At 41.7% G+C, this 13456-nt stretch overlaps 2 protein-coding genes across 4 annotated transcripts; one reads left to right on the forward strand and one right to left on the reverse strand.

Annotated features, from left to right (window-relative positions):
* Positions 1-4290: 4290 nt before the first annotated feature.
* Positions 4291-6682, forward strand: kcnk12l (potassium channel, subfamily K, member 12 like). Its single transcript, XM_085175431.1, has 2 exons — positions 4291-4798; positions 4897-6682. Exons 1-2 carry the CDS (start codon positions 4291-4293, stop codon positions 5895-5897), a joined length of 1509 nt encoding a protein of 502 aa, XP_085031557.1. The 3' UTR covers positions 5898-6682.
* Positions 5393-12496, reverse strand: ppm1nb (protein phosphatase, Mg2+/Mn2+ dependent, 1Nb (putative)). Of its 3 annotated transcripts, none has more exons than XM_085175432.1 (6): positions 11691-12496; positions 10938-11509; positions 9341-9458; positions 8752-8866; positions 8591-8654; positions 5393-5506 (listed from the first exon to the last, which is right to left on the reverse strand). In XM_085175432.1, the coding sequence occupies exons 1-6, from the start codon at positions 12100-12102 to the stop codon at positions 5459-5461; spliced, it is 1329 nt and encodes a 442-aa protein (XP_085031558.1). In that variant the 5' UTR covers positions 12103-12496; the 3' UTR covers positions 5393-5458. The 3 variants fall into 3 exon arrangements, with proteins under 3 accessions (XP_085031558.1, XP_085031560.1, XP_085031559.1); XM_085175434.1 differs by lacking the exon at positions 5393-5506 and adding an exon at positions 6791-7873; XM_085175433.1 differs by lacking the exon at positions 5393-5506 and having other exon boundaries at positions 6791-8654; positions 11691-12495.
* Positions 12497-13456: the final 960 nt, after the last annotated feature.

Raw genomic sequence — 13456 nt, forward strand, 5'->3', positions numbered from 1 at the left:
CGAAAATGTCAGATAGGCTAATCATGTAACGATGCAGCAGTGTAACGGCGACAATGTAACAGTAATAATCTCTGTATCTATGAAGCGCCTTGAGGCGACATTTGTTGTGATTTGGCGCTATATAAATAAAATTGAATTGAATTGAATTGAATTGAATTGAACGAGTAATGATAATATTAGCTGTATTAAAATTTGCTAAAAGCATCCAATACATTATAAAGTAATGTGAAAAAATATGAGCCCTCATTTCTTCATATTTTGCTGGAAAATGGGAAATAGGTGCAACAAGATCCCCACAATGTTTCAGTAATTCTGAGGTTTGGTCTCTGGGGAGGCCAATCCATGACTGATACTGCATTGTGTGTTGTGTGCATTGTGTGTTTTTCTATCCAGGTATGCTTTTGCTGGATTGTTAGCATGTTTGGGATCATTGTCATGCTGAAAAAACAAACAAAAAACTGTTCCTTGTCTACATTATGATAATATAATTCTACAACATATTGTATTAGAATTATGTAGTATTATTATTAGTATAATAGTAAAATCACTTATTTTAGTAGAATAAAATTAATGTTTTACTGAAAAGTTTTAGTTCTTGTGTGACATGTTTCTCTTATCTAGATAAGTAATTCCAAACAGTGCTGCTAGAGTATATTTCTATTGTGCAATGATCAGACAGTACCAAGGATCTCCTCGTGTTTCTGAAGCTGCTACCAGTTTAATAATAATAAAAAAAAAAAAAAATACATCATTTTGTCAGCTCAGTGTTTCAAGAAAGGAAAAACAACCGTGTTGACATTGTCTCAAGTGTGTGTTTACTTTCCACTGGTTGGTTAAGTGGTTAATATTAGTTGTCGGAAACAAGTGCCTCCCCCTAAACGTTTGGACAACCTGACCTCTGCTTGCCTTCGCTCAATCTGGGTGAGGAACTGTTACCATGGAGACAGTGTTCACCCATAAGTTGAGTGATTGAGTCTGAAGTGTGAGGTGCTCGCTGTCTGTCTGAAAGGAAATAAAACACACACACTGGGATCAGCGCAGTGTGACATGGATTGTATGTGTACTAAAGGATGGCTGAAGATGTTTAGTCCTTCCGAGAAGAACTAAACTCAGAGAACTTTTGGGAACTTGTTATGACTTATATGAAACATCAGCAAGTGGTCAGGCAGAATGAGTTTACATGAATGGAAATTTAAAGTAGTGTAAACACTATTCTACTCTAAATAAGTCACTACTGTTTGCTGCACATACCATATTTTGTTAATAGTTTGATGATGGCCTCAGCTTCATGGCATGCAGTGTGAATCCAGCATTACAAATTATCCCCACCTGCACTGCAGAGCCAAACACAAATGCAGTTTTCTCCAGCCTCAGCCAGAGATGTCTGACATTTCTGTCTTGAGCTGACCTGCTCACTATTTCAGGAAACACATGCCTCTACCAATTACAAGCTAAAAATATGGACATCCCCTCTGGGTTGATCAGTTTAAAAGTGACATTGTATCACTAAAATGGTACAAAGTATATGAAAAGTGGATATATTCTTTCTGCTTTGATATTGTCATTATTAATAGTTGATAATGAGCATTTACAAAGATTCAGAAACATCAGTTGTAACTTTATAATAGCCACTAATATAATGTTTTATACATCAGTTATTAACTGTTTGTTAAATTTTCCAAAAATATTTACCCCATTAATTTAATTTAAGTGTTTATTTTGTACGGATGGTGTGACAGATTGGTGTATCCTGCCTCTCGTCCAGTGACAGCTGGGTTAGGTTACAGCACCCATGTGACCTTGAACTGGAGAAGCAGAAGCAAATAGATGGATGGTAATGATGGTTAATATGAAGCATTAATGGAATGAATAATGCTTCATATTAACCATTGTAGCTTATCTCATACTGATATCAGCAATTTAAGGTTTTGACAAATTTACACTGAGCCCTCAGTGACATTATGTGCGACTGTTTCATTAACTCCGGATAACAGATTAAGATTGATAGTTATGATCAGTACAGAGAAGGATGGCCCTTAAGGTTCAGCAAGATAGCTTTAGCTACATTTTTTGCATAATTTTTTTTAAAGTTCAATATTTTTATTGACATTTATTTGTTTTGATTGGCTACATGCTGGAAAATGTTCCCACTGTGCTACTGACTTGGTTGTGTGTCTGCGTAAACCTGTAAAGTAAATCTGGATGGTGTGCCAGTGCCAGCCAAACTTGCGCATTACATTAACATTGAATCCTGCTGGCAGTTGGACGTCTTTGATTCCTCTCCTAGACTCCTCCCCTGATGTCTTAGTCCCTCCCATTAGAGGTAAGAGTGGAGGAGGAGAGGAAGAGACATGAAGAGAGAGGAGTCAACACAACAAGCAGTTAGAAAGATGAGACATCCTCAGTTTGATGTGTGTGTCATGATCGCGTCATGAATTTAACCAGCTGCATATTCAGATCTAATTTATGAGGTACAACAGTGTTAGACTTTAAAAAAAAAGAATTTATTAGTCATATTCACAACAAGAGTAAAACACACACAGACAGTGAAGGTCAGAATGTTTGATCACATAATAAATCATCTAAAATACCTGAATGAATGTGTGAATACAAAAGACTAGCTGATTGAAGACCCCGTCTGCCCTCCACAGTTTGTACATTTCAGCTGTATACAGTGTTCCTTCTACATGTTTCAGGTAAAAATACTAATGCAAAGGATACATCTGTGCATTCTCAATGATAGCCTCTCTAGCAGGCCTGCTGTCCCGATGGACAGAGAACAGAGGAGGTTTATTATATTTTAGGAATTGGAAATCTACTTCAACAAGGTTTACTGAAATACATTCATGGGCCCAAGGCAGGAGGAGAGAGGACAGAGTAGAGAAACAAGAAAAGCCAAGAGAGAACTCAGTCAACCTTACCCCAGCTGAAAATCACTGTGTTAGCAGGGTCAGTGTTTCTGTAGATGGTTATTTGTTGCATTGTTGTCAGCACTATATTTCGTTTTTCACTTCTATCTTTTTAAAGCTAAGCAAGTAGTTAGTATTTTATGCACTTTTAAGTATTTCACATCAATATAAAATGATCAAGGTTCCACAAATGTGATCTTTTACGTCTTGTTTGCTTGTGAAAGCTGATTGCCTTAAATCTTGTTTTTTATCGTTTGAAACACCAGCATCAAGAGAAATTGTTGCTTTGCTGCTTTTCTGCGTGACAAGGCAGATGGACTGTCTGTTTTCCACACCTGTCCGCTGCTGACGTTCAGCCATTAGTCGGCAGGCGCGGGGAACCCCATGCCCTTACCTGCAGCACCAGACAAGATTAAAGGAACGAACAGACAGAGGAACCGATAGCCACGCTCAACAAATCCTCCCACACAGTCTGCAGCGATAACAAAAAAGCACTCTAAGTGGGTGTGGAAATGGCACCTGAGCACTGGCAACAAGAGAGCAGGGGAAACTAAAATTTGCCCACTTTGATTAATTCAGCAGAACTTGCAAGCTTCTAATCATGTTACTACAATGTTTTTTTTAATGTTAGTTTTACTTTATCAGAAGAAATTCTTGTCCCATGCTTTGATGAAAGCAAATGACCACACGATCAGTTATTTGAAGCAAACGTGAGAGTTTTTTTTAAAATGTTAAACTGGTGTTTGATGACAGAAAAGAAAAAAAAGCACTTTTACAAATGAAGAGTTGACTGCACCAATCAGGGTGTGCTCGGAGGAGGAGGCGGTGAGAAGAGGGATGATGATGTGAGTGTTTGACAGATGAAACATCAGACAGTCTCTCTGCACACACACACACACGCGCACACACACTCACAGACACAAAATCAAGAGGCTTCCTTTGGCTGGTCATTGTTCAGAACGTCCATGGAATGAGCACACGCAGATCTGCAGCGCTTAAGTGAACGGTGCTGCCAGCGAGACCAGGTACTGTGGTTTTTATTTACTTTAAACTTTCAGTATTTTATGTTGTGTGAATGCGAGAGTGAATGAATAGTGGCATTGTAAAGCGCTTTGGGTGCCTTGAAAAGCGCTGTATAAATCCAATCCATTATTATAAGACATAAACTGTTTTCTGACAATTTGTCATGTTAAATGAGTCAACCTATTAAACTTAAGATTTTGCAACCACATCTGACTAATCTGCATCTGCATTATTTTTTTTTTTTTGCTCATTTTATTACAGATATTTCATCTGATGTGAAATTCTTTCAACAAAACGATCAACCTGTCCTCAAAAACCTCTTCAGAAAGCTTGCCTGTGAGATGTTAGAGCCAAATGTATGCATGCGTGTTTAAACCAGAAGTTTCATTCTGCTAGTGCATGTATATTTGTGCCTGTTGATGCATGTAACACACACGGTGAGTCTGTGACTTGGCAGCGCCGGCAGAGGCGGTGCATGTTGTTTCAGTGGTGTCTCTGTGCCGCTGCTGCTGTGCTCATGGCTAAGAGGAGGGCTGCAGGTAGCTGCTGCTGCTGCCCCAGAGCGCCCATGAAAGAGGACAATGCTCGTTTTTGCCTGCTGGCCGGACTCATCCTGCTCTACTTATTGTGCGGAGCTGCCATCTTCTCAGCCTTGGAACACCCGTTTGAGCTCCGTGCACGCCTCCTGTGGAAACAGCAGCTGGACAACTTCACCAGGAGATACAGGGTCAACCTGGGCGCCCTGCACACTCTGCTGAGGCAGTATGAGGAGGCAAACGGAGCTGGCATCAGGGTGGACACATTAAGGCCACGCTGGGACTTCTCTGGAGCTTTCTACTTTGTGGGCACAGTGGTCTCCACTATTGGTAAGTCTCCACTTAACTTTTTTTTCCTGATTTTTCTTCAGTTTTGCTCACGGTTGTGATCATTTATTTAACCTTGTATTTTGTGTTTTCTCTCTAAGGTTTTGGCATGACCACACCAGCAACCATAGCAGGAAAAATATTCCTAATCTTCTATGGTCTCATTGGCTGTGCTGCCACCATCCTCTTTTTTAACCTCTTCCTGGAGAGGATCATCACCATGTTAGCTTACATCATGCGCTGGTGTCATGAGCGTCGGCTGAGGTGTGCTGGAGTTGGGGTGGTGTCGAGCAGGGAGGAGTCATCTGGTGAAGAGGACAGTCTGGAAGGATGGAAGCCATCCGTCTATTACGTGATGCTGATCTTAGGGATAGCATCTGTTGTGATTGCTTGCAGTGCCTCCACTCTGTACAGCTCCATGGAGAACTGGAGCTACGTGGACTCTCTGTACTTTTGCTTCGTGGCTTTCAGCACCATTGGCTTCGGGGACCTGGTGAGCAGCCAGAGGCAGCAGTACGATTCTCAGGAGGCCTACCGGTTTGGAAACTGTCTTTTCATCTTAATGGGGGTTTGTTGCATCTACTCACTTTTCAACGTCATTTCTATCGTCATCAAGCAGACTCTCAACTGGATCCTGGGAAAGCTGGTCTGCTCAGGGAAGCATCAGCTCTGTTCCTGCTCCACCCCTGGCTGCTTGTGGCTCTGCTGCCCCTGTCCCCACAACAAAAATCACAAACAGAGGCGTCAACTGCGTCAACTGGCACACTTCAGGCCAAAACGCATCAAACGCAACGCTGTGCAGCCCATCTCATCCCACCACCGCTACACAGACGGCTCGGTTGAGACTGTGTGCGACAGCGAGACGGATGCGGGCGCGTTGGCTGAAGTACAAGTGGGGCGTCGTTTGTCAGGGGAGATGATCTCAGTCAATGAGTTCATGGTGTCCAACAAGGTGTCTCTGGCACTGCTGCAGAAACAGCTGAGTGAAACAGCTCACCAGGGCCCGCGGCAGAGCTACAGCCATCAGAATGGTTTCTCTGGTGGTGTGGGAGCACTGGGGATTATGAATAATCGCTTACAGGAAACCAGTGTGGATAGATAGCATCATAACAACACCTCAATTGTTCTTTGGGTTCTCTATATTTAAGCCTTACATTTCCTTAGGATTTTTTTTTTATTATTATGAGTAATTTGTTCTGTATTAAAAAATATCCAAGAATAGAATATTTTGTTTCTGAAAAGCGGACTGTAGCCAGCAAATAATTGTTCATACGTTGTTTGGTGAGGAGAAAGAGGAAGCTAAAGGACAAATATGTGTTAAAGACTTCAGCATCATTTGAAGAGGGGTTTGATGTCCTGAAGTGACTGACTCACAGAAACGCAATCAGATGAGAGAAGCTTTGAAGGAGCACTTAAAGAGGACTGCTGATTTAAGGACACTGCACATGTCCCCCTCCCCGAGCTCCTCAGAAGACATCGTTGTACATAAGGTGGTAGTTAGTGAACGTAGAAACCAAAATATCTCCTCTTAGATAACTAGCTGCATATATAAAACAGTTCAAATATGATTTGTATTTAAACAGAGCTTCTCAAACAAACTGCAGGAGCTCAGAAGCACCAAGAAAGACATTTTTCAATTGGACGTCATTGAAATTCAGAGTAATCATGAAAGAGATCCAGGGTTTTTAATTGAGATCTAATGAAACATGACTTGTAGAGGACGTCCTTATGTCAACGAGGGCTTTGCAGATAGTCACAGGATCACGTCAGCAGAGCAGAGAGAAAGATTTAGGTAACTAGATGAAATCCTTTACTATGCAACAAAAGCCGTTTGTAATTCATTCATTTATAAGGAGGGTTTTTGTGAGTAGATGATGAGTGTGAGGTTAAAAGCTTCCATAGAAAATCATAATCACCCATTTTCAGCAGTCGCAGCTCATACTTTGTCTTCACTGTGTTCAAAATGAGTTATTTAAGAAACGAGCACAGAAAGTCATCAGACAAATATTCTTTATTTAGATTTAAAACAATAGTGACACTTAATGTAATTTCCTTAACGTAACACAGAAAATGACTCGCTGACGTAATGTTACAATGCAGTAAGCAGTAAAATAACTCATCCAGAAACTGACCCACTCTTGTGCTGTTTGTTTTGTCAGCTGTAAAAAAAGGGGAATAAGGCATCATTTCATGTAAACTTTACCTTTGAATGTGTTTAGAAATAATATATGTTTAGAAAGAATTGCAAATTGTGTACATGCTGAACGCATTCATGTAAATTTAGACAGTAATCACAGCGGGACACATTTTAGGGGGGAGACTTTTAGTTCCATTTGTAAGTATTTCAAATTTGACATATTTTGTTCTTGTTTTTGAAAATGTAAAACACTTTGTCAAAAAGTTTTTAGATCCCGTGACATGAATTGTGAGTAGAGTCAGATATCTAATGAGTTTATTTGCCTTTCACTTACAGCAACGAGGGAAAACGATTGTGTGCATCCCCACGAGCTGTCTCATGAACTACTAGCATTTCCTGTCACAACAAATGGACACATGTTTGCTGCATGCTAGGTTTTATTTAATGGTGACAATGTTTCCCGAAGAGGAAAGGTAAACCTGTTCATTCTTTAATACACACACACACACGCGCACACACACACATATATGTATAGTCTTAAATCATCATTTTCAAAATGCAACCCTGCATGTACTAATCTTTCTTATTTTATCCAATGAAAACAAACTATGTCACAGTTGGTTGTTATTCAGTTCAATTTGTCATCTGCACTTTCTTTTTATTGAGGTTGAGGTTTGGTTGCTGGGTCAGTGTCTCTGAGTCATTTTTACAAAATATCTTTCTTGTATAAATATAAAGTATCAGGCTTTACTAGATCTGTTTTTGCATTTTTTTGTCATGACAAGATGGTGCTCGCTAACAAACACCATTGTCTTGTTGTGAAACTGCACACATGAAAAAAAAAACAGGTTTAATATTCACATTTATTACTGTCCCTTTCCTTTGAGGAACTTTGGAGACAAAATCTAAATCCCTTGGCCTTCTCAAGAGCCTCCCAGACCCTGAACATGTCTTTTTACTTATATTGTTAGGTCCATTAGTTGTTTTTTTTGCCTTTCTACATCATGACAGTGGATATTTACATCAACCAATCAAGATATAATTGCAGTGCAGCCTTTCAGCTTTAATTCAAGGGGTTTATCAAAAAAGTTTGCATTGACTGTGCAGACATGGTTTTACCATAAATGTGCATATAAGGATTGTTTTTATGACTGAGGTAAAAATCCTTTGCTTGGTTGCAGACAGAGAGGCCCCTGACACCATTAGATGCTGTTTCCTCCCTTGAGATGCTCTTCCAAACTGCAGTTGCCTTCACTTGCAGCTTGACTGTGGGTCTTTCTGCCATCACTATCACGTCAACTGATCTCACCCAGTGAGATCAGTTGACTGAATTGGCCATTGAAAAAGATTCCTTTTCTGTGCTTTAGGAAACTCTTGGGTTGCCTTTGCACAATGCTTTAGGTCCTTATCTTTTTGCACTGTGAAGAGCTGCCTGATCAGTTTTGCAGCATTTGGCTGAACCTGAGCTGAGAGTACAGCTTTGTACATTCACAGTTCATCTTGCTGCTTCTATCAGCTGTTTTTCGGGCAATGTCTAATCTTGCATTCTTGTTTTTGACTGTAACCAGTGGTTTGCACATTATTGTAAATCCTGTTGTAAAGCCTCTTTAATTAAAGCTGAAGAAACACGTATGGACCTAATTGTAACTGTCACTCACATTTGGTATCATGGGCTTGTGCGCATCACGTTGTTGATAGTAAGCAGAGATAATGCAGTTCCTCCTGTAACACACAGAAGCAACACAATGTAACCACTACTGCATCCAGCAGAACGTGGTTTACATGTACAAATGCACATAGATGCTCATTTGTGTCTTACTTGCTCTGTATGCCTCCACCTGGTGGTAATCCAGGGATGACAGTGGATGCAAGAACTGTGAGGACGGACAGCAGCTCAGGCTCTTCCCCTCTGGCACACAGCTCATCATAAATCTCTGATTAAAAAGAAAGATGCATTTTTAGAGAGTTTCTTTCTAATATACACTGGACACTTTAGATTTAGGCAAAAGTCTGTAAAGAGCACAGTTTTTAGGACTATTTTCAGCTGTGGATCAATACACATCAGGATTTCTAATGAGTATTTACCACACTAGGGTAATTGTGGGACTTAGTCAGAATAAATGATAGTGCCTGTGTTCATAAGTAAATAGGTTCATGGCAAGAATCACAGATTTGGTGTTTTGCTTTTGTTTTTTACCCTGACACGTGATGTCAGAAATCATTTAAATAATTATCTTGGAAAAAAAACATTGATTAACAAATCTTTCAAACTTGTTTTGCAAACCATTGAAACACCAAAGCGTGTCAGAATTGAAACATTACACCATGGCAAAAACAGACTCCAGGTTGCTAATATGAAGGTTTTCACTGTCCACAGTGTGACTTGCAAAGCATCTTTACCCACACACCTGCCACCTTGGACTCCAGCAGGTCCTCCAGCTCAGCCTCCTGGTGTAATGCCTCTGTTGACAGCTGGGGGGCTCCAGGGAAGCACAGCAGGATGATGCTGATGTTGTCCAAGCTGCCCTGTGGAACAAAACGGCATCAGCAGAGGTGAGTAATGATGGCTGACCTTACAAATGTCAACTTCCGAAACATCCCACTTGAGCAGTTTTACAAATAGATCTTTTTTTTTTTCACATCAACGTTTGCACTCCAATGTCACACAGACTCAGGGGAGCTGCAAAATGGAAATGGAGTGCGGAAGAAGGCATGACATTTTGAGGTCATTGTGCACATCCAAGCTGAAGCACTGTTACATAAGCGTGACATGAGGACCCAACAGAGTGCACATGTGGCTCAAGTTTATCTTAATGTGTTTCTGTGTTTGTAATCTGTCATGTAATTTTAATCCAATATCTACTTTCTTTCGTTACATTCCTGTAACATTCTGTAAAATCTCTGAGCGAGAGTGTCGGTAATTAGGCCTCATGGGAACCCTGAATAATGCGATGTAACCTGTTCCGACACCCCTGCAGTCTATTTTGAGGCTGTCTGATAGACTGTTGTACCATGAACAGCAGCGGCAGTCTCAGTGAGACTAAACCAAAGCTTAAGCTGAGGTCAGTGTTGCTTTTTGAATTTTTAACTTTTGCCATTTCAGCCAAAGATCCTGTTCATTTTTTTCCCTCCATATGGGAACGAAATTGTAGGCTGTAAATGGATTGATAAGTATGGCAGAACTTGCTGAAAAGAATCAGGAAAAGCCACATTTAACCACACAGGACTGGCATGACATTTTAAACTAAGAAGATGAAAACAAGACATTTAATAAAAGGCGCACGTCTTGTATGTGCCTCTGCTCGGGCCTCAGTTATCATCTCACTCTGCAGCTCCCCTCAGCTTCATGAGAAAGTGACCCTGAGAGCTTACATTAGCACACTCTAAGAAGAACATTTCTTATCTTTGGATTAAAAAAAAAAACCCTTTTATATTCTAAGCTTCCATATATGGATGTGTTTATTGACTTTGGAGCACCTTTCACAAATATGTTGCATGTGCTATAGAATTAGTGAGGAAGTTCACTTAGTCTGCTTCTGTTTTATCTTGTGTTTTTTCCTAAAATTCAATGGGTTCTCAGGACCACCATGGGTCAAACTTTAATGGTGACTTCGTGCTTATTTTTGATTTCAAACAGTTTTACCTCAAGATAAGTTTTTAGTTGCAGAGATGAACATTTATGTAGTAAGAAAATATTTCCACATGTGACTCTGCACCCTTTACAACCTCAGAACTTTTAAAGGGTTATCTTTAAAAGAGGAAGCAGAGCCCATTACCGTATATCAAAATGAATATCCAGTCCATTATGTCTTTGTTTAAAAACACAGTCAGTCTTGTAGTAGATTACTTTACTTGATTAGAAGCCATAAAATTCAAAGCTGATTAAAAATTATGTAACTCAGCTTGAAACTGAAATTGTGTTTTTAATCAGTTGAAAGGATTTGTTATTCAGACTACTGAACAGCAACACAAGCGCATGCAGTAAGTATGTGTAACAGTGCTGACCTTATAGAGGCAGAGGTCAATGACCTGAGTGCAGACGTCCCTCAGGTCGGTGCAGACACGCAGCCGGTTGTGGATGAAGGCGCACAGCTCCTCGTTGCTGATGGTGTCCCACACGCCATCACAGGCGAGCACCAGGAATTCATCTGCCGGCGAGCGCTCCACCACACACACTTCTGGCTCAGGTGAAACCATTTGCTGGCTCGGGGTCCGGTTCTCTGCCCCCTTGTAGCCGAAGTCTCCCAGAGCGCGTGACACTGCCAAGGAGCCGTTGATCCGTTGGAAGGACACGGAGCCACCCGCGCTCTCAATACGTTCTTTCTCCAGAGGGCTGTAAGGTTTGTGGTCCTCAGTGGAGAAGCAGACCTGCCCAGACCGGCACAGCATGGCCCTTGAGTCACCGCAGTTGGCAAAGTAGATGTAATATGGCGAAATGAGAGTGGCCACCACAGTGGTGCCGCCCCTCTCCCAGCCCTCTCGACGGGCCACAGAGTGCAGGTGCTTGTCTGTCTGGAGGAAGCCCTCTTCAATGGCCCCTTTCACTTTTGGCGGGTCATCTTCTGGTCCTATTCCATCTGTGAGCACAAACAGTATTTTCTAAACCCAGCAGCCATAGCAGTCATCATATTATGACTAATAACAAAGGAAAATCACCAGTCTGTTTAAAATTCTGAATATCTCATAAAATAATATCCTTATAAGATAACACCCACACACCCACACACACTGTCAGGTGTCACTGAAAAGATCTCTCACCCGTAGCCAGGATGTGACCCAGAAGGTGTTGGGAGCAGTACTGAGCCACCGTGCTGCCTGCATGGCCATCGAACACTGCAAAGAAGCTCCAGTCAGCTAGCTCTCCACCCAGCTGTGGCACACAGTTGTGGAAGTCCTCCATGTTGGCCCTCCAGCCCTGCATACTTCCTAGGGCATAGGTGAGGCCCCAGCGGGCACAGCCCTCCTCTGTGAGCTTGTCCAGGACTGGCCTGTCTAAGTAGGGACTGGGGATGACCTCCTCCTTCTCCCCCTCCCCCTCCCCTTGCTGCTCTCCTTCTGCTGTTCCTCCACGGCCCCCTTTGAAGAAAGAGCTGACCCTCTTTTCTGTTTCTTTCACCAGCTGGCGCACAAACGCAGGCATCTCTACACTGCCCTTCCTGGCTGTCCTCATGGCTTTTATGCACAGGTGTTGTGAAGGGAATCTTGTTTTGTCCCTGCCCTGGTGTTGCTGGCCAGGATGGAGAGCTGAGCTATAGGCCTGATGTGGGGCCTGTGCAGTGTCTGCGTAGCCCTGCTGCTCCAGGGCTCAGAGCATGGCTGCCTGAGCTGATGGATGTTGTGTGTGCTGGCTGCTTACCGCCCTCTCGCTGCTCATCTCCTTCTTCTCCTCTCCCTCTCTGGAAACCTCACTGATCAGCGCTTTTACCTCCGATCATCCTTCCGCTCCTGCTTGTTTGGCCTCTTCTCTGTGCTGCTGAGATTTCACCTTCTCCCTCGCTTTTTCATAGCTCTTCCCTCTTTCACCAGCTTCTCCCTTGCCTTGTTATTTTCCCTGCCCGTGCTGTGATTGGCTGGCTATTTGTGTGCACCAATGATTGCCTGGCTTGCTTTGCCACTGTCATGTTTGCGCTCACTCTCACTCACCATCCTCCTGTCTGCAGCTCTCTGCCCCTCCCACATCTTTCCTAATCTCAACCTTTGATCGGTTGGATTATAGGCTTGTGGATTACAGTACTGTCGGACACGCAGCACAAAGTGTGAGATGGTTTGAAGAAGACACACAGAGGTTGGAGGTTGATCCTGTTAAACTGATCGTATATCGTCCTTATCTTTTTGTTTATTAAACACAATAATAGTACATACATTTCAAACCACAGGGTGAGGTGTTTTTTCCTCAAATCAAAGCTGCGTTCATTCTTTAGGCGGGAGATAGACTGTATTTTTATTTTTGCATTTGCAATATCTGCTCAGTAATAAAATGTTTATTTTATTACTTATTTTTTCTGATGTTATTTAGAAAGTGAAACTGTTTAAACTGTTAAAATTCCTGCGTTTTAATCCTGCGTGATTAATAATCACAGAGGCAGAAATATGCGTGTCTTTGCCATTTAAACTGCAATTTTTATTTTCATGATTAATCACCCTAACAGGACTTACAGCTGTTTTTGTTTGGCCCCGTTCCCCAAACAACAGCTTACATCTGTGCAGTGAACATCAGTGACATCACCACTGTGTAATTCTCCACATTACTCTGACTTGGGTACAGATATTAGTAAAACTGCAATCAGACAAGAAGGGCGGAATTTTTTTTTTAACACCTAATAAGTCATGATGGTGTAAAAACCACTTGTCAAAGTGATACACACAATAAAAATAAACATCTTAGTTTGTTTTGTCACCACCTGCCAAGAAGAGGCAGAATAGATGTGTTAGATGTGCCTCCGTCCTTTTTTTCATGCTAATGTCAGATTTTCACTGCAGAGATCTCGTTTTCGCTAACAACATTGCCATTGTGCTTGAAATGT

This window comes from Neolamprologus multifasciatus, chromosome 10 (assembly GCF_963576455.1).
Source record: "Neolamprologus multifasciatus chromosome 10, fNeoMul1.2, whole genome shotgun sequence".
Taxonomy (NCBI): Eukaryota; Metazoa; Chordata; class Actinopteri; order Cichliformes; family Cichlidae; genus Neolamprologus; species Neolamprologus multifasciatus.